Source organism: Desmodus rotundus, chromosome 6 (genome assembly GCF_022682495.2).
Source record: "Desmodus rotundus isolate HL8 chromosome 6, HLdesRot8A.1, whole genome shotgun sequence".
NCBI lineage: Eukaryota > Metazoa > Chordata > Mammalia > Chiroptera > Phyllostomidae > Desmodus > Desmodus rotundus.
This window is the reverse complement of record NC_071392.1, coordinates 90231077-90249205: the sequence shown is the minus strand read 5'-3', so window position 1 is coordinate 90249205 and position 18129 is coordinate 90231077. Positions and strand designations below refer to the sequence as shown.

General features: G+C 59.5%; 1 protein-coding gene across 6 annotated transcripts; it reads left to right on the top strand.

Moving 5' to 3' along the window:
- Positions 1–1820: 1820 nt before the first annotated feature.
- Positions 1821–15646, top strand: WDR86 (WD repeat domain 86). Of its 6 annotated transcripts, none has more exons than XM_053927237.1 (7): positions 1821–1977; positions 2768–3048; positions 7404–7545; positions 10503–10923; positions 11613–11748; positions 14874–14977; positions 15338–15646. In XM_053927237.1, exons 2-7 carry the CDS (start codon positions 2886–2888, stop codon positions 15506–15508), a joined length of 1137 nt encoding a protein of 378 aa, XP_053783212.1. In that variant the 5' UTR covers positions 1821–1977; positions 2768–2885; the 3' UTR covers positions 15509–15646. The 6 variants fall into 6 exon arrangements, with proteins under 6 accessions (XP_053783212.1, XP_053783211.1, XP_053783210.1 ...); XM_053927236.1 differs by having other exon boundaries at positions 1821–2058; XM_053927235.1 differs by having other exon boundaries at positions 1821–2258.
- Positions 15647–18129: the final 2483 nt, after the last annotated feature.

The window sequence follows — 18129 nt, the reverse complement described above, 5'->3', positions numbered from 1 at the left end:
TCTCGGGGCCCCGCGCTGGGCCTGTTGCAGGGCTCACTCCATTTTCCCCTGTCCCTCAGGAATTGCTGTCTCTTACTGCCTGATGTCCATTGTCTTGAAAACCATTGCTTCGTATATTTTGTGTACCAGGTTTTTGGCTGTTTCAGGTAGGAAGTGGTAGGGTAGGTCTAACCCCTGTGGCTCCATCTTAGCCAGAGATGGAAGGCAAAGCTAGTGGGTTCCGCAGGCTGTGTAAAAACGGCCTTCCTTTGGTCCGGGTAGCCTCTGACACTTCTCTGAGGCTGCCGGGGAGAGTCTGTGGGGGGATCCAGTGGAGATGCGGGCAGATGGGATGTTTAACAGCTGGCTTTCACGCTACCGGGAAGCCGTGCCTACACTGGGCCAGACACCCGGGAAGGCCCCAGACGTTGCCGTCCCCACGGCAGGGTGACCGCAGAGAGCCATATGCAGGTCCAGACTCTCCCCTTCCCTCTGGGCTGGTCTCTGAGCAGAAGCTCTCTTGCTCCGAGGGCCCGACTTCTGCGGTTGGACGCCAGCGGCTAGAGACAGTGGCCAGCACAAAGATTTTCTTGGCAGGAGAGGGAGGTTGGATTGTTAAGCCCACTTCCTTTTCAATCTTGAACCTGATTGGAATGGACAGTGAACCCTTGGGGCAGACTGAGTACCATTCTGGGAATGAGGGGGTGCAGGGGGGAGCTCGGCCTGACCCTGGACCCTCACAGGGGGACAAGGGGACTCCCTCCAACGTCCAGCGCTGGTCCCCTCCCTCCCTGGGTCCTGGCAGTGCTGACGGGGTGGGACAAGGGTGTAAGGCCATGTATTACTCTGTCAACGATCATTTTAATTTTCTGATAATTGTCCTTCAAGCACTAATAATAGTAGTAATAACACTGAAGCTTCTTAAAGCTTTCTTTAAAAAAATTATTTATTTATTTATTTTTAGAGAATGGGGAAGGGAGGGAGAAAGAGGGAGAGAAACATCAATCGGCTGCCTCTAGCACGCCTCCCAAGCAGGGACCTGGCCCACAACCCAGGCCTGTGCCCTGACTGGGAACCCAACCTTTAGGTTCTCAGGCGGATGGATGCTCGATCCACTGAGACACACCAGCCAGGGTGAAAGTTTTCTTTCTTTTTTAATGGCACAATATGTTTTGTGCTTGTGCGTGGTTAAAAAAAAAAAAAATACACCGCACTGGAGACTCCCAGAGTCCTCCCTTCCTCCCCGCACGCATCTCGCTCCTGAGCAGCCCGCCTGTGGAACAGGCTCCGCTTTCCGCCTTCCCCTCGCCTGCGTCCCCTTAACGCACCTCCACCAGTGTCTTCAGTGAGTTCAAATTCCACTGTCCCCCACCCCCCAACCCTTCAGTGGCCCTCCCCTCGCTGCCCAAGTTAGGGTGTCTCCGGTTAGGCCGCTTGGGGGATAAACCGCCCTGTGGGACCCCACTATGGAGTTTTCTTTCAGAGTCTGGGTAGGGTCAACCGTTGGGAGAAGGTCCCGCTGTGCTGATGAGGACTGGCTTTCCAAAGCCGCCCGGCTCACCAACCCCCGCCCCCAAGGCACGATCGCAAATCCCTACCGAAGTTTGCCCCACTAGCCTCTCCGAAGAGCCCTAGAGGGCTCGGGAAATCCTGTTGCCTTTAGGACCCGGAGGATCCGAGCTGGGGAATCACCCCTCCCCGCCCCCCGCGAAGCCGGCACCGGAACTGCTCTAATAGGAACCAGCCGCCCGGCGCTCCGGGGTCGGGGTTCCTGCAGTGATCGTGGGGGTCCTCCGAGGCGCGCGGCGCGCTGAGTGGGCGCCGCGGAGGGGTGGGGCGGACGGGGGGTGGCCGCTGAAAGAGGCTGGCGAGGTGGGCGGGGCACAGGGAGGGACCCTGACCTCTGCAGGGAGCACACCGGCCCTCTCACCGGGGTCCGCATCCCGTCCCGGCCACCGGTCCTCCACGCCCTCCCCGCAGGACTTCTTTAGAATTGGGGTGCGCATGACTTCCCAGCCAGGGCGATCTAGGGCACTCTCCAACAAGGGACCGCCTCCAAGTCCCCCGAGAGCCTCTCGGGTAGGGTCCTCAGGGCTGGGAGCCTGGAGGGAGCAAACTTGCCAGGTGGAAGCGCGCAGCCGCCGCCCCAAAGAGTTACGGGGAGTGCGAGCCTCCCCAACCCGGACTCTCCCTCTCCTTCCTCCCCCGTCCCGGGAGCCTGGAGGCGCAGCCGGGGCAACCCGGAGGGTCGCACGTGGAGGCATCCCCTCGGGCGCTGGGTGCGTGGGCCGCGGTGGGTCCCCAGGGACCCGGGCTGGGGGTGGGGTCTGGAGCGCGGGCCGGAGAAGTGGGAGGGGACAGGTTGGGGGGTGGTCTCTGAGGAGGAGCCAGGCTGGGCTGTATTGTTCGGCACTCCGCCGCCCCGAGCGCGCGGTGCTGGCCGGGGAGGGCGCGCGGGGTTTGGGGTGCCCGTCTTCCCGTGTTCGCCTCACTGCCGGCGCCCCACGAAGAGAGCTGGGCTTCCCAGCGCGCCCTGAAGCGCCTCTTCCCTGCTCGCCCGGGCCGGAGGGGGCCCGCTCAGGTGGGGTGCGGGTCTTAGGAGGGAGCGTGAGGAAGGGCGGCGCTCCAAGCCGGTGGGGCTGGAACTGCCCCATCGGAGGAACAGGGGTCCCAAGTGGGCCGCCCACGCAGCGTCGAGCCCACTGGGTCCCCGGACTGGGTTGCCGAGTGGGCGGCGCTGACGCGAGGGTTCCCAACTTTACGCCATCGTGCCCCGTGCCCTCCGCAGACACCCGGGGCCCCGGCCCCCCGCGATGACTGCGAGACGAAGCCGCAGGGAGCGCGGGTGCCCGGGCTCCCCTCCGTAGCAGACGCCGTGTCCTCCTCGCCCCCCGCCCGACGGCAGGATGGGGGGCGGCGGGTCGGCCCTGAGGGTCTGCGCCGAGCACCGCGGGGGCATCAACTGGCTGAGCCTGAGCCCCGACGGGCAGCGCCTCCTGACGGGCAGCGAGGACGGCACGGCCCGGCTCTGGAGCACCGCGGACGGCCGGTGCTGCGCCCTCCTGCAAGGTAGACGCGCCGAGCCTCCCGCCCCTCCACCTCTGCCCTTTGCGTCCGCTTGCCGCCCTCAGGCCCCTTCCCCGGAGTCCAGCCCCCACCCCTCCCGGGTCGCTCGGGGAAGCGCGCCACCGGGACCCAGCGTCCGACCAGCCGGGGGCGCGCGGGGTGGGGGTGCAGGGCGCGCTGCGATCCGGGTCAGTGGGCCGAGGGGCGCCCTCTGCGGGGCCAAGGTCACAGCTCAGCCCGCTGCGTGGAATCATTTCCGTTAAAACAGTTTTAACAAACAAAAAGAAATCGCACCTGTGCGCCTTCAGGTGCGCAGCACCTTGGCGGGCCTCTCACTGGCCAGGTCACCCATGGCTGGACATTTCTCTCGGGGCCGTTAAGTTGCGTCGGTTCCTCACACTCCTCTTATCCCACTCGTGCAGACAGGGAAACTCAGGCACGGAGTTAAGTAACAGCTGGCGGGGATGGAGGTGAGGTTTGAACCCCCTCTCCCATCCGACCACCCCACCTTGTCTCTGCTGCATCGTCTCATCTACAGTTCAGCATGCTGGGAAACCGGATGAAATAGCAGGAGTTTGATGATAATTTTACAAATACACATCGGTCTGTACTTGTGTACTTCCTCATCGGAGATGGATATATTTCTTCTTCTGGGTCCCTGTCGCGTCATACCAAGTCTTGGGCCAGGGCTCCCAGCTGCCGGAACCCTGCGGGCAGAGGGGGATGGGGCGGCCGCAGAGGGCGGCCTGGAGAGGAGGCAGCTGCAGGGAGAGACAGAACAGACTGGCAGGGCGGGGGGCGGGGGTTGGGGGGGGGCGACCACTTTTCATGCTGAGTCGATGGTGTGCTCCAGCTCACCTGTTACTGCATACCCTGGACCCCTCGTCCTGAGCCCCTCCTGGATGTGGAGGGGCACTGTGACTTTGAACCGGCAGCCAGTCAGTCCAAGGAGGGCCCACGACCTTGGCAGGAACCCCCGAGCCTCAGTGTGTTCTTTTGAACATAATAACTGCATCTTATCTGCGCTCTTCATCCCTTCGAAAATATTTTTAGTTTGGCTTTTTTGCTTATTCTGCACAAATCCAACAGCTTGCTGCCAAGGCGCTGTGGTCCCTGGGGACGGGATAGGCCCTGCCTCCCCCAAGCCAACACCCCCTTCTCCCTCCCTCATCCATCCCCAGGGTTGGGCGGGGCCTTGCACCCCTGTCCTGGGCCTGGGGGGCGGGGGGCAGTGGAGCCCTGTCTTTGGTCTGTAGATTAGGGTCAAGGGTCAAGGACACGCTATGTCCCTCTCTGGAGGGGCTCTGAGCCAGGCCTCACTTGGCTTGTGTTTTCAGAATCCGGGTGGGTGCTTGGCTCACAGAAGAAGGGGCTTTCCATGCTGGGGGGGGGGGGGCGCGGAGAGAGGGGAACATTGACCGCTGCTGGGAGCCTTGGACAGCTCAGGGCCAGGTCCCAGACAGGGCAGAGGGTCAGCCTGGCCCTGCTTAAAAGATGAGGGGGTTTTTTTCACATGGAAAAACTTATTTTCATTATCACCTCTTAAGTCTTTGTTTATGGGTTGTATACCTACTGATTTGCAATCAATGTTTATATCTTTTTAATTTTTTTTTTTATTTTCACATGTTGTGAAAGCAGCCCCATATCTCACGGTCTGCGGCATCCCTGGTGGAGTGGCTGCAGGGCCACTCACGTACTCTCGGTTCCGTGTTTTTCTTGGCCTGATTCACACTTGTACTTGGCACTTCCTGTGAGACCGGAGGAAGCAGCCTGAATGGGGATGATGCCCCGCAAAGTAGACGGGCTGGGGGGCCTGGGTCAGTCCACCCTGGGTCCCTGGAGAACTGCCGGATGTGAGGCTGCGCGGGGCCAGTGGGGTGGCACCTCCCGGCCTTCAGGGCTGCCCACCAGCCAGCCCTGCCCGGTGCTGCGCCCCCCTATGGACAGGTTTGGTCTCAGGGAGAGTTCGTTGATGATCCTAACACAGTTGATAAACTCCGTGCGGTTGGCAAAAAGCTGAGCTGTGTTCTGCCAAACACACTTTGCCCTCGACTTTTAAACTGGCGTGGTTTTTAAGGGAAACATAATCTCCAGTTTCTTCAAGCGTTTATTTAATTCACACAAATGTTGTTTTCTCAGAAGCCTGGTATAGGCTACCCAAGAAGACTGAAAACCATTTCTTTCTTAATTTTAAATAAATTCTGTTTCTTAGAAGTCAGGAAGTTGAATTCTTTCAAGAGTAGCTAAGCTTAAACTCAGCTCCCCCGCCCCGCCACCACCCAAAAAAACCAATATGAGTTAGCCTGAAACTGCACAGGAGATTCTAAATCCCCATCTGCCTGATCCTGGACGTCTACATGAAATCTTAAAATTTGATCAAAATCCTTAAAATCCTTAATATGGTAAATACATCTCCCAAATGTGTGGTATTTGAATCCATCAGTCTTCTCACCTGTGAAAAGGCCCCCAGATCTAACATCCGTGAGATTCTGTTCATCTTCTGGAGCCTGAAACCCCCTCAGAAAGACTCAGCTTCAGTTCGCAGTAGGAAGTTGTTATTCGAGTCTCCTGGGGCAGCTTAATAACACGGGTCCCGAATCCGATTCCACAAATAGGACAGTTTTGGTTTTTTTTTTTTAAGATTTAGAGAGAGGGGAAGGGAGAAAGAGAAGGAGAGGAACATCAATGTGTGTTTGCCTCTCGCTCACCCCCTACTGGGGGCCCAGCCCAAAACCCAGGCATGTACCCTGACTGAATTGAACCGGTGACCCTTTGGTTTGCAGGCCAGTGCTCAATCCACTGAGCCACAGCAGCCAGGGCACGAGGGTGATCTTTAAAAGATCTGACAACCGGGTAGATAAGAGGGATGACCAGTGCACGAGGCTGAGACCCCAGACTCTGCGCGGCCCTCCCTCTGTCCCAGATGTCCACCATTTCTGCCAAACCCCTGAATTTAGGCCTTGGGGAGTGCAGTGTCCTCTCCCGGATGCCATTCTCCTCCCCACACAGCACCGAGGGACTGTTCCCCATCTGCTCTTCACCTGCCAGGCCCGCTGACTGTCTCTCCTGAGCGGGCTGTCCTCTCTGACAGCAGGGAGCATGGCTGCCTCATCTCCAAATCTGTGTCACCCCTAGTGGCTGCAACGACCAGAGATCACACTGGGTGCCTTGGAACAACAGACGCTCATTCTTGCACAGTTCTGGAGGCCAGGAACCCAGAACCAGTGTCCCTGGACAGAAATCAGTGTGTTGGGAGGGGTACGCTCCTCTGAAACATGTAGGGGAGAATGCGGTCAGTCGCCTCTTGTAGCTGCTGGTGGGTCAGCATGCCTTGGCCTGTGGCCGCATCACCCCAGTCTTCGGGGCCAGCACCCTCAAGGCTCTCCATTCTGCCTTCACAGCACCCTCTCTCTGTCCTCAATTCTCCCTCTGCCTCCTTGTTTCACTCGTGGTTGTATTGAGACCCGTCCTGATAACCCAGGATAATCTCCCCACCCCAGAATCCCTCACTTAATACATCTGCAATGTGTCTTTTTCCAACAATGTAACATTTCAAGGGTCCAGGAATTGGGACTTGATCTTATGCCTACGGGGTGTTTCTCCCCGAGTGTGAGTATCACGAACACCCAGCATTTGCTCCATCTGTACGACAGCCCTACAAGATAGGTGTTGCTCTCCCTGTGTCAGATAAGGAAACTGAGGCACGGAGAGGGGGAACAGCTTGCCAGTGGGCAGTCAGCAGCAGCTCCGGGAGGCCAGCCCAGGCGTTTGGGCTCTGAGGACTAGGCCCTTGGCCTCTGTACTTCCTGCCTCTGTAACGTTGGGTTTGTTGAATGACTGAGTGAATACCAATAGCTGAAAAGTTTGAAGAAGGCTGAAAGGTGATGAAGAGGAGGGAACCAAACAATTCACGGGAGGCCCTGGCCTGTGTGGCTGAGCAGGTTGGAGCATCATCCCGTAACTGAAAGGTTCTGGGTTTGATTCCCAGTCAGGGCACATGCCTAGATTGTGGGTTCGATTCCCATTGCAGGCACATAAGGGAGGCAGCCAATTTGATGCTTCTCTGTTTCTCTCTCTCCCTTCCCCTCTCTCTCACAGCAATGGAAAAATGTCCTCGTGTCCTTGGGGAGCATAAAAAAAAGGTTTGGGGGCAGGGCGAGTGCCCCCTGAGTTGCTCTGGGCACCCCACAGACTCTCCCAGAATTAGCCGGTCATTTCAAAGGGCTAGTCAACTCTGGACTTGTCTCGAACGCTCCTGCCCCGGGCTTTCTTCCCTTCTTCGCCATCTCAAGCGTTCTTCCCAGAATTAAAGCACGAGCCGGCGTGCCCCCTAGTCTCACACCTCCCCTCGTCTGCAGGACATGAGAGCTACGTGACCTTCTGCCAGCTGGAGAACGAGGCGGCCTTCACCTGCAGTGCTGACCGCACCATCAGGAAGTGGGACGTGCTGACCGGGCGGTGCCTGCAGGTGTTCCGAGGACACACATCCAGCGTGAACAGGTGAGCACCGCCTGGGGGTCCCGGGCTGCCAGGCAGTGAGGCTGGGCCCCAGGGGACAGAGATGCAGGCCTAGGGCCTCTGCCCTGGAGGAACACCGCTTCTCTGGGGAAGCCCCCCTGTGCACTCGGGAGTTGGCCATCAGGGGCACATAGCAGTGGAAGGCTCAGGACAGAAGGGTCCCCAGGTGTGACAGGTGCTAACTGCCCAGGGCTGCAGGTGGGGGCTGGGGAGGCGGATGTGGGGAAGGGAGGCACCACAAACACACGGACCTGGCTGCACCACTGCCCCCTGCTGGGCACAGGGAAAGGCATCAGAAGCCACAGCTCCTGGGATGAGACCCGATTCCAGAGGAAATGGCTTCACTGGTACCTGATGGTGGACCACGGGCTTGGAGGAGGAGCCAGTGGGGGTGGCTCTGAAGGTGAGGCCCAGAGTAGTTTTATGTTTGATTTCAATTTATATTTATTCATTTTAGAGAGGAGAGAGAGAGAGAAGCATCTATTTGTTGTTCCACTTTTCCATATGTTTATTGGTTGCTTTCTATATGGGCCCTGCCTAGGGATCGAACCCACAACTTTGGTGTATTGGGACGACGCTCTAACCAACTGAGCAACCCAGCTGGGGGAGCCCAGGATATTTTTAAACCTCTCCTTTCCGTGTTGTACTTGAAAATCTCTGTCCCCACCCCTGCCCCCTTCTCAAGGAGTTTTGAATTTTCCCTTACTGAATTTGAGTCTGCACTTGAGCCGTGGAAGTTCCTCTACTGATCAGACCAACTGGATGCTATTTATGTAACTCGTGGCGATCTCAGACTCCTGCGGGACTGCCCAGGATAAACAGGAGTCTGGCTGCTGCCCTCGGGTCCTCCCACTGCCTCACTGCCCAGGAGGGGCACCTGCCTGGGGGTCATCTGCATAAGGAAAGGCCCAGTGCAGCAGCAAGAGTTTGAGGGGTAGGAAGGCTGGGCTGGGCTGCTGGAGAGGGATGTTCTCAGCCAGAAGGGACACTGCCAGCACGGGCTTTGCGCATGCCTGGGTCATGGCGGGGCCTGACTGGCCTAATGGTCAAGCGCCTGGAATGACCAGACTGACCGTTAACTGACGAGTACCCGCTGCCTGCGGTTGCAATGGTGCACCTGCAGGGCAGAACTCAGTAACACCCCTAGGTGTGGCTCCATGGATTGAATGCCGTTCTGCAAACCAGAGGGTTACGGGTTTGATTCCCAGTCAGGGCACATGCCTGGGTTTCGGACTAGGTCCCCAGTAGGGGGCGTGCTAGAGGCAACCACACATTGATGTTTCTCTCCCTCCCTTCCCCTCTCTAAAAATGAATAAATAAAATCTTAAAAACAAAGAAAGATGGTCGAGTTGTGTTGGCTCAGGATGGTTCCGAGTGGAGAAGGCAACCCCCCGCCTTCCTGCAGCCCAGCCTTTGCCCCCCACCCTTAGCTAGAGCAGGCCAGGCCTGGACACCTGGGAGGCCAGGGCCAAGCAGACAGGTGGCAGAGAAGGGGCGGGTCCTCAACCTCCACCTCTGCCCTGGGGGATTGGGGCATCTTCACAAGGATGTGTCAACAGTCCCCTCGAAGTCATACCCTAGGTTCTAAACTAAAGACAAGTGTGAATTTCCCAGGGGAGAAGTTCTTGGCACTTATCAAAAGGAGAGTAAGAATCCTGAATTTTCACTGCGGGGAGGCCTCTCTTTCCCAAGGCGGGTGGGGGGAGGTGGAACAGCCCCTCTGTGTGCCTCTCACCCAAGGTTCCTGGGGTCCTTGGCCCAGGGCTGGGACCTGGAGCTGGAGTGTCCCCAGCAGACGAAGAATTAGGTTCTGCTGTGTGGGCTGACGGCAGACGCCCACCCCATGGAGACTCACCTGACTGTGCCTCCTTTGGGTGGCCCTGACCTCACAGAAGTCACCTGTGGGCTGACCGAGGACCTGGGCTGTGGGGTACCAGCAGGGTGGCCTGTGGCCTGGGAGTTCAGGGGCCCTTCAGAAGTGCCTCCCAGCTCACCAGTTTGCCCAAGGCTCCTCTGTCCCAGCAGCCCCCCTTGAGTCTGAAATGTCCCTAGGGGGACCAGTGTGCCTCACGTTGCCTGGTTTTCCAACTGCAAGTCCTGTGTCCCCAGAAGTCTTTCCTTAAAGGTTTTATTTTATTTATTTTTAGAGAGAGGGGGGAAGGGAGAGGGAAGGGAGGGAGAAGGGGAGAGAAACATGTGTGATTGCCTCTCGAGCGCCTCCTACTGGGGACCCGGCCCACAAACCAGGTGTGTGCCCTGACTGGGAATGGAACCAGTGATCTCCTGGCTCACAGGCTAGTGCTCAATCCACTGAACCACACCAGCCAGGGCAGAAGTCTTTCAGTTCTGGGCAAACCCAGAGGGTGGGCCTCCTCACCTGCTCCCCCAGCCCCGCCCCAACCTCTGCAACTATGGAGCAGCTGCTGTGGGCCATGTGTTGGGAGGGATCGGAGGGGGAGGTCTGGGTAGACCACAGGCTCAGCCCGCAGTGGGGACTCTGGGAGGAGTCCTGGCGAAGAGGCGCCTTGAGCTGGACCTGGGAGGGGAGTGTGGCCGCTGGATGGAAAGGGGTCTCTTCCAGCCGAAGTGCAGAGGCAGCCGACCTCTGGCCCAGGAGGTGTCCACACAGGGGCAGGTGGTGGTGTGGGTGGAAATTACCAAGGACGCCTTGACTCTGGGCTTCATTCTGTGGGCGGTGGCCTCTGCTGGGGCCCTTGCCATTTCCAGGGGTGCTCTCCTGGCCCTCTCCCTGTCCCCCCAAAACAGGGGCCCGGGGCACTCTAGCCCACAGTTTTCTCTGGGAAGCAATGCTTCCCATTGCCTGGGCTCATTGACCATGGAAGACACCAGCCAAAGGGACCCTGGGACAGCCTGCGGGGCTACCCTGCCCACCAGGCCACCTGCAGGCCTGACCTCTGACCTTGTTCTCCTGCCCCCAGGATCCTTGTCACCAACAACCAGCTCTTCAGCAGCTCCTACGACCGGACAGCTCGCTCCTGGAGCGTGGACAAGGGGCAGATGTCCCGGGAATTCCGGGGTCACCGCAACTGTGTGCTGACTCTGGCCTACTCCGCCCCCTGGGACCTCCCCGGGGCTCCTTTTGAGGAGGAGGCTGTGGCCGGGGGGCTGCTGGTGACCGGCAGCACGGATGGCACGGCCAAGGTGTGGCAGGTGGCCAGTGGCTGCTGCCACCAGACGCTGCGGGGCCACACGGGGGCTGTGCTGTGCCTTGTGCTGGACACGCACAGCCACACAGCTTTCACGGGCAGCACGGACGCCACCATCCGCGCCTGGGACATCCTGAGTGGGGCGCAGCTGCGGGTGCTCCGGGAGCACCGGGGCTCTATCATCTGTCTGGAGGTGAGCTCCGCCCAGCCCTGCCCTGTCTGCCAGGGGTCCCTTGGTGCCCTCTGCTGCCCTGCCCCAAAGTACTGCAGACGGGCGGTGTGTGGGGGGAGGTGAAACGACAGAGATGCATTGTCTCACAGTTCTAGGGGCTGGAAGTCCAAGATCCAGGGGTGCGCGGGGTTGGTTTCTTCTGAGGCCTTCCCCCTTCCGTCCTCAAAAGGCTGTTCCTCTGCGTCCACACTTCCTCTGCTTAGAAGGACACCAGTCCTACTGGATTGGGCAGTAGTCACCTAATTGACACCTGGCAGTAGTAGGCACTAAGGCCGAGGACTCTGGTGGTCCTTGCTGCTACTGGGCTGAGCACCATACGCATGGCATCTGTGGCCCCACGAGGAGGACCCGGCACGACCCTTATTTACGGTGAAGCTGCCAGGGAGTAGAGTCCGTGACTTGGCCAAGGGCAAAGTGATGGGCAGGATGTGAAGCCGGGCCTGCCTGACAGTCTGCTTGCCTGCCACCCGAGAGTTCTCATGGAGCAGAGGAAGCAACGAGACCTGGGGGCCGGGTTGGGCAGGCAGTGGGGCCCACGCGTAGGGGCATTTCTGGCTCCTCCCCCTTCCCCGCCCCTTACGCTCAGAGGCTGAAAGGCAACTCTGAGCCGCTCCCTGCGGCCCCAAAGTACCAGCGTCCCTCCTCCGCAGCTTGTGAACCGGCATGTATACTCTGGCAGCGCGGACAGGACCGTCAAGTGCTGGCTGGCGGACACAGGAGAGCGTGTGCGCACGTTCACGGCCCACAGGCACAGCGTGAGCGCCCTCAAGTACCACGCGGGCACCTGTAAGTGGCCCTGCCCCCGACCCTCCCCGCACCACCCCAGCCTGCCACGCCTGTCTTGTTACCGCCTGGCCCTGTCACTCCTCACCTCCCATCAAGCCCTCCCTGCCCAGGGCCTCTCTGCGTCTCCGCGGTTCCCTCCTTGAGCCTCAGCTGCCGTTGAGGATGGTCGGCGCCCAAGGCAGCGGCAGCCGGGCCACCTCCGTGCACGTGTGTCTAAAGCGTTATCTACAACGAAGGCCCAAATAAGGGTGCGGGGACTGCTCCCTAACTTTACCCTGCAAGAACATGCCCCGACCTCAAAGTTCAGAGGTCCTGGGGTCAAGAGCATGTCTCAAGCACACATTCTAATTCTCAGAGTGAGACAGTGACATTGCTTAGCCAGGCTTGAGGGCCTCGCGGGTTTGGCTTCACTTGGCATTTAGGCTTGACTACTGATAAGGGCAAGCCCAGATAGCAGCGGTGTACATGAGGTAGTGGTTTATTCCTCTCTCAGATAGCAGAGTTTTAGGAGCTGTCAGTTATCAGGTGCCCAGATTCCTTCTGCCACTTTGCTTCATGATCCTTAGCACATATCTTCTATCTTTAAGGGGGCCTCATGGTTCAAGATAGCTGCTGGAGCTCCAGCCATCTCTTCTTGTTTTCAGCAGGCAGGAAGAAGAGGGAAGGGCAAAAGGATGTGTTTCTTAGTTGATTAGGCCCCTTTAAAGCTCTTTCCTGGAAGCCCTACCCAAAGACTTTTTTTAAAAAGATTTTATTTATTTTTAGAGAAATGGGAAGGGAGGGAGAAAGAGAGGGAGAGAACATCAGTGTATGAGAGAAACATGGATCAGCTGCTTCTCGCACACCCCCAACTGAGGTCCTGGCCCAAAACCTAGGCATGTGCCCTGACCGAGAATCAAACCGGTGACCTTTTGCTTTGCGGGATGAGCCACCCCCAATGCGCTGAGCCACACCAGTGAAGGCAGCCACCCAAAGACTTTTGCACATACCTTGTAGACCACTAACTGCAGGAGAGGCTGAATAATAACATCTCTTACCCGGGGGCCTAGCTCATAGGATTAGCCGGGCTCATTTTGTGAAGGAGCAAGGGCAGAACGGCTCTTTAGGTAGGCAACAAGCTGTACCTCCTGCGGGTTGCAAACTGTCACGCACCTGGGCCTTGCCGGCTCTGTCCGACTGGCTTGCCATGTGTTTCCACCCCAGACACGCCCAGAAGACACCCACTATTCCCGGGAAGCAGCCCCCCGAACCTCACCACAGCTACGCAGCAGGGGGCCCACAGATTCCCAAACGTCTCTCCCAAAGTGATCCCCAATGTTACATTTTGCCATAGCCCCCCGCCCCCCCTTTGCACACACACACGCACACACACACAGCAGCAGGAAGCCAGCCCCATAGGCACTGACCCCGAGAGTCACCTCCCCAGCGCTGGGGTGCGGGAAGAGCCAGGGTGGAAAATTCACGCTGACTTCACAGCAGAGGTGTGAGGTGAAGAGAATGTGGGGCTCTGAAAATAGAGGCTGAGATGCCCTCAAGACTTGGGCGTCTGACACGGACAAATTATTTTTCTCTTCTTCCTGTGCCCAAACCTGTAAGTGTGATTATGGCTCTGCTCCCAAGTGCGGAACCTCTAACTGAAAAAGAATGTCGCCTAGAGCGCCCCCCATGGTAGCCGCTGGGATGGAAGCTGCCTCTGTATCTGATCCCAGGGACCCTGGCTGTTGCTCCTTATTCAGATACTTGGTCCGTGGTCTTTGCCAGCAGGTTGCAGGATTAGACTTAACCCCTGACCCTCCTGCCACCCACGGGCGGCCCAGCAGTCAGGCTGAGTTGCTGGGGAGGGGACGGCAGGAAAGGAGCTGAAAAGACCCAGAAATGAAACTGCCCCTCCAGCGCCACATGCACCGGTGGCTTTAGCAGAAAGGCTGGGAGTAGGCAGGTGACACAGGAAGGGGGTACCTGCTGCGGCTGTTCAGGCTGCAGGGTGTGTGTGTGTGGCGGATGCTGTGGGTGCCCTGTTCATGGGTGCTTCTTGCTGTAGCACCGGGGGTCTTCTGCCCGTGTGTGTTCCCGTGAGGGGCAGGACAGAGGAGGGCTGGGAGTTGACACCCACACGGGAGGCCCTCAGCCAATGGCTAATGGGAATCGCTGGACCAGTCGCCCAGTGTCTTTGCCCTCGGGTGGGACAACTACTCCGTGGTCCGCACCTTCTCCCGAGGGCTCCCTAGCACACCTGTGTGGGCGTCCTTCAGCCCTGTCTCCACTTCCTGGAATGTCCTGCCAGATGAACTAGTGGCACGAAAATCCTAGTGTTGGGGCTGGCTTCTGGGACAACCTGGGCCAGATGCTAAGGAACCAGAGGGTCCGTGGTCCCGGTGTGGACACTCAGCATCACCCGAAATCAGTTGGAAATGCAGGTTCCCCGGGCCCACCCAGACCGCTTAAATCAGAACCTCAGGTGGGCCCAGCAATCTGTGTCTTCACAAGCGCAGCAGGTGATTCCCATGACCCTGGGCTTGGAGAAGGCTCCAGGAAGTTCTCCAGGGAAACCTCTAAGGGGTCGGGCAGGGGCGCTGCGCCCCAAGGGTCTGGGCTCTGCTTGGAGGGCCAGGTTCATTACTTGGCGTGGAGGGGAGGAGCGCTTCTGGCTTGTCCTGAGCCCAGTAGGCCGCTCAGGTGGTGGGGGATGGGTATCCCGCTGAGGCAGGGGCTTCAGAGCTGCGGGAACACCCCGCAGAGAAGCCAAGTTTCCCCAACGGCTTCCACCAAAGGGCCTGCTTGGGAACCTGGGCCCAGGTGGGGCTCAGGAGGGTGGAGGCCCCCGGAGGGGCAGTGCAGGAGGAAGGTTCAGCAGCCACGGTGCGCAGACCGCAGAGGGCCCCTCCAGAGCCCCAGCGGTCACCCCGACTCAACTCGGGAATGTACTCAGACAGTGAAGGTGCCGCCTCCTTGCTTTCAACGGGCAGCCTCTAACCCCCACTTGAGCTTTATGACATCCTAGTGAGGCGGGCGGATGAGCCCCAGAGCGGGTCCAGGTGGTTAGGCCTGCCCGCCCCACCCCCTCCCCGCGGCGTCCTGGAGACGCCACGGGCGGGCGGGCGGCCCAGCGGCGCGTGTGTCCACAGTGTTCACGGGCAGCGGGGACGCCCGCGCGCGCGCCTTCGACGCCGAGTCCGGAGCGCTGCAGAGGGTGTTCCGTGGCCACGCCTTCATCATCAACTGTATCCAGGTAGGCGCTCCCTGCCGGCTGGCCTCGGGGCCCGGCGGCTTGAGGGCTGAGCCGGAGCTCTGGAGGGCAGGGAAGGGAAGGAAAGCAGGTCCCCACGCCCCCAGCACGCCACGGGCAGACCTTCCTCCCCGAGGCCGAGGTCCCCTGGGCTGACACGTCCGCATCCTTCGGCAGTGGTAGTAGTTGGCCGTCGCGGCCATGCCTGGGCCTGCGGTGGCTGCTGTAGGGCAGGGTCTGTGAGTGGTTGGCGGCGCAGCTGCGGGGACCACTGCTGTGACGCGCTGCGGCCGGGGGTGGGGATGGTAGCGGGCCACCCCTCAGCGCCCGCCCCATGCCCCGCCCGCGCGCGCCCTCCCGCAGGTGCACGGCCAGGTGCTGTACACGGCCTCGCACGACGGCGCCCTGCGCCTCTGGGACGTGCGGGGGCTCCCCCGCGCCCCGCTGCCTCGCCCCGCCGCGCCCCAGCGCAGCCTCTCGCGCCTCTTCAGCAACAAGGTGGGCTGCGCCGCGGGCCCCTTGCAGCCGGCCTGAGCCTACCCACACCCGCCTACGGCCCCAGCTAGGGACCCACGGAGTGAGCGTGCCTGCCCCCGGTGGCCGGAGGGGACGAGGCGGCCCAGCCCGCGACTTGCGCGGCGGTTTTGCCTTTTTCTTCGTGTTTGTGGTCGGTTGAGGCTCTCCCTGTCCCCTGCGAGCCGGCCCACGGAAGGAGAGAGTTAGACCCCCCGGAGGACCCAGGCCCCGCCCCCTTCCCGGGTCCCCCCCACCGCGGCCCACCCGGGACCCTCCAGGGTCTCCAGCTCCACGTGCCTGAGGTCCCCGGAAGCCAAGCCTTTCCTGCTGAGAGGAAACGGATGTTTCTTCAAAAAAAAAGCCACTGAGCCGCAGATTATCATTTTTGCCAATTGTTTTTCCCGACGACGCTAGTAAAGAACCGAAATAAACGTCCTTAAAAGTGTTCTGGAATTTCTTTTGTTCTGCATGCTGAGTGTCAGCTTCCGCTCAGAAGGACGAGGAAGGGTGCCAGGGACCGGGCGCATACACCTGCTCCTCATGGTGGGTGAAATGAGGGTCTGTGGCCAATGAGCCGCCCCCAGCAGCCCCTCTCATCACCAGGAGGGGGCGCTTTTCTCGCTCCTGGCTTGTGCGTACTTTCTGCATCTACGGTACGGTGCGGTTGCTTGCCAGGCCCTGGCTGGCCCACGGTGCAGAAGGAGAAGCTGCGTAGACACTGCCCTTGAGGACAGACTCAGCATCTCGCCAAAGACAAGCCTCCCAATGCAGAGGCAGCTCCTGATGCAGAGGGTGGGCGCTCCATTGTCTCCATGCGCACGGTGTTTCAATGGCGGGAGGCACAGCTGGAGGGGCCTCCCCTGCTCCCTGGGTGCCCAGGTCCAGGCCTGATGGACAGTACTGGTACCAGGTGTGGTAGGAAGGAGTGCACACCCCCAAGTCTGGGGAGCGTAGGGGCCTCCCCAGGAACACAGGTTTGCTGGCGAGAACCTGCAGAAGCCACATCTCCCACTCTGCATTCTTTGGGTTCCCTGGGGGCCCCATGCCGTGACTGGGAGCACTCACTTCCTAGTGAGTGCCCACCCCACGGGGGCTCCCCAGGATATTTAAGTTCATGTCAGGGAGGGCGGGCAGAGCCCCACCCTGAGTACCTATACCCACGTTTACCCACCTTTTCAGACTGTTTTGTGGACAGGCAGCTTGGGTAACCATTTGCTGGGGATGCTACCAGCTGAGGCTGCACTCCTGCCTCACCAGCTCTTAGGTCATCTGAGGTTTTCCCTTGTATGCACGCACAACAGGGTAACCATGCATGCTACACACGCCCGGGGCCAGCCACTAGGTGCAGACCCTCAGTCAGGGCCCGCTGCATTCGCTTCCCCAGCCTGCCTCCCCCGGAGTGCGGGGAGGAAACGGAAAGCCGGTATTTGGCATCTACAATGCACAGTCTGGGGGGAATTTGTAGTCCGGCACCACGGAGGCCCATGTTAGATCCTGGGCATGTAAAGACCAGGCAACCAGAAGCTGTTTCTTTGCCGTTGATGATATCTTCTTGCCTCTGACAAATATATTCAGTTGGCTAGGGGAACAACAACAGGAAGTAGTTAAAGGACACAGAGGCAGGAAAACAGGGCAGGACATGACAGAGTCACCAAGGCCAAGAGCACACAGATTTCACAAGAAAAGTGATGGACATCAGGTCTGGTGGGGTGCGACACACCCCGGCCACGGCCTCCATGGCCTCATGTGGGCCAATCTGCGGACCCCTGCAGCCCCTCCTTCCGGGAGTCCTGTGCAGGCCCCGCTACGTTGCCACCCAAATCTAGACCCCACCTGCCGTTCAGGGTGCTCTGTTCTTGGACTCGGTGACCCTTCCAACCTCATTCTCTTCCCCCAACACACACAGCCCCGTGATGGACAGGGCTCAGCCTACGCCCACTCTTACCTCATTTGTCCCAGGTCTGGAATGTCCTCTCTATCCAAGGAGAGCCCCTCCAAGGCCCATGTCCTCTGTGACTCTCCAGTCTGCTCCCTCCTGTTTCTGTCAGCAGCATTTTCATCACCAGTGTCCTTTGCTCCTTCCTTTGCCCTCCAGAGCAGGGAGCAGCACCCAGTCACCGCCTGTCCAGCTTCACACACCCAGCCAGAGGCAGGGTCAGAGCCTGCCTCCCAGCTCACAGTGGTGGCGGGAAGGCCTGCAGGGGGACAGTGTAAACCCAGGACTGTCCCTCATTCGAGAACTGGCTCCTCTGCATGAGAAAATGGACCAAAGTCAGAGGCTGCTGCTGTGGCCCTTTCCAGGATCATTTAAAAAGCACTTGGGAAGCTCCAGGCCACACCAGCCCGAGCCCAGGACGGTAACTTGACAGCCAAAAGCTGCAATTCAAGCCCAAAGTCCGACAGTCTGACATGGTCTCAAAGGTACCTCCTCCTCACCGGCAGGGCACAGCCCCCTTCCCCTCCTTGCCTAGCTGTCCTCTCCCCAGTGCCCACCCTGCTTTCTACAGCTACCTCCTTGTAACAAGCACTGGTGTTTGGCGTCTGCACAGAACCTGGCAGAAGCAAGGCTCTCAAACCTAAATGAAGCTCTAGGCCACCTGGGCATTCCAGCACTCAGGACAGTTGAGGAGTTTGAGTAA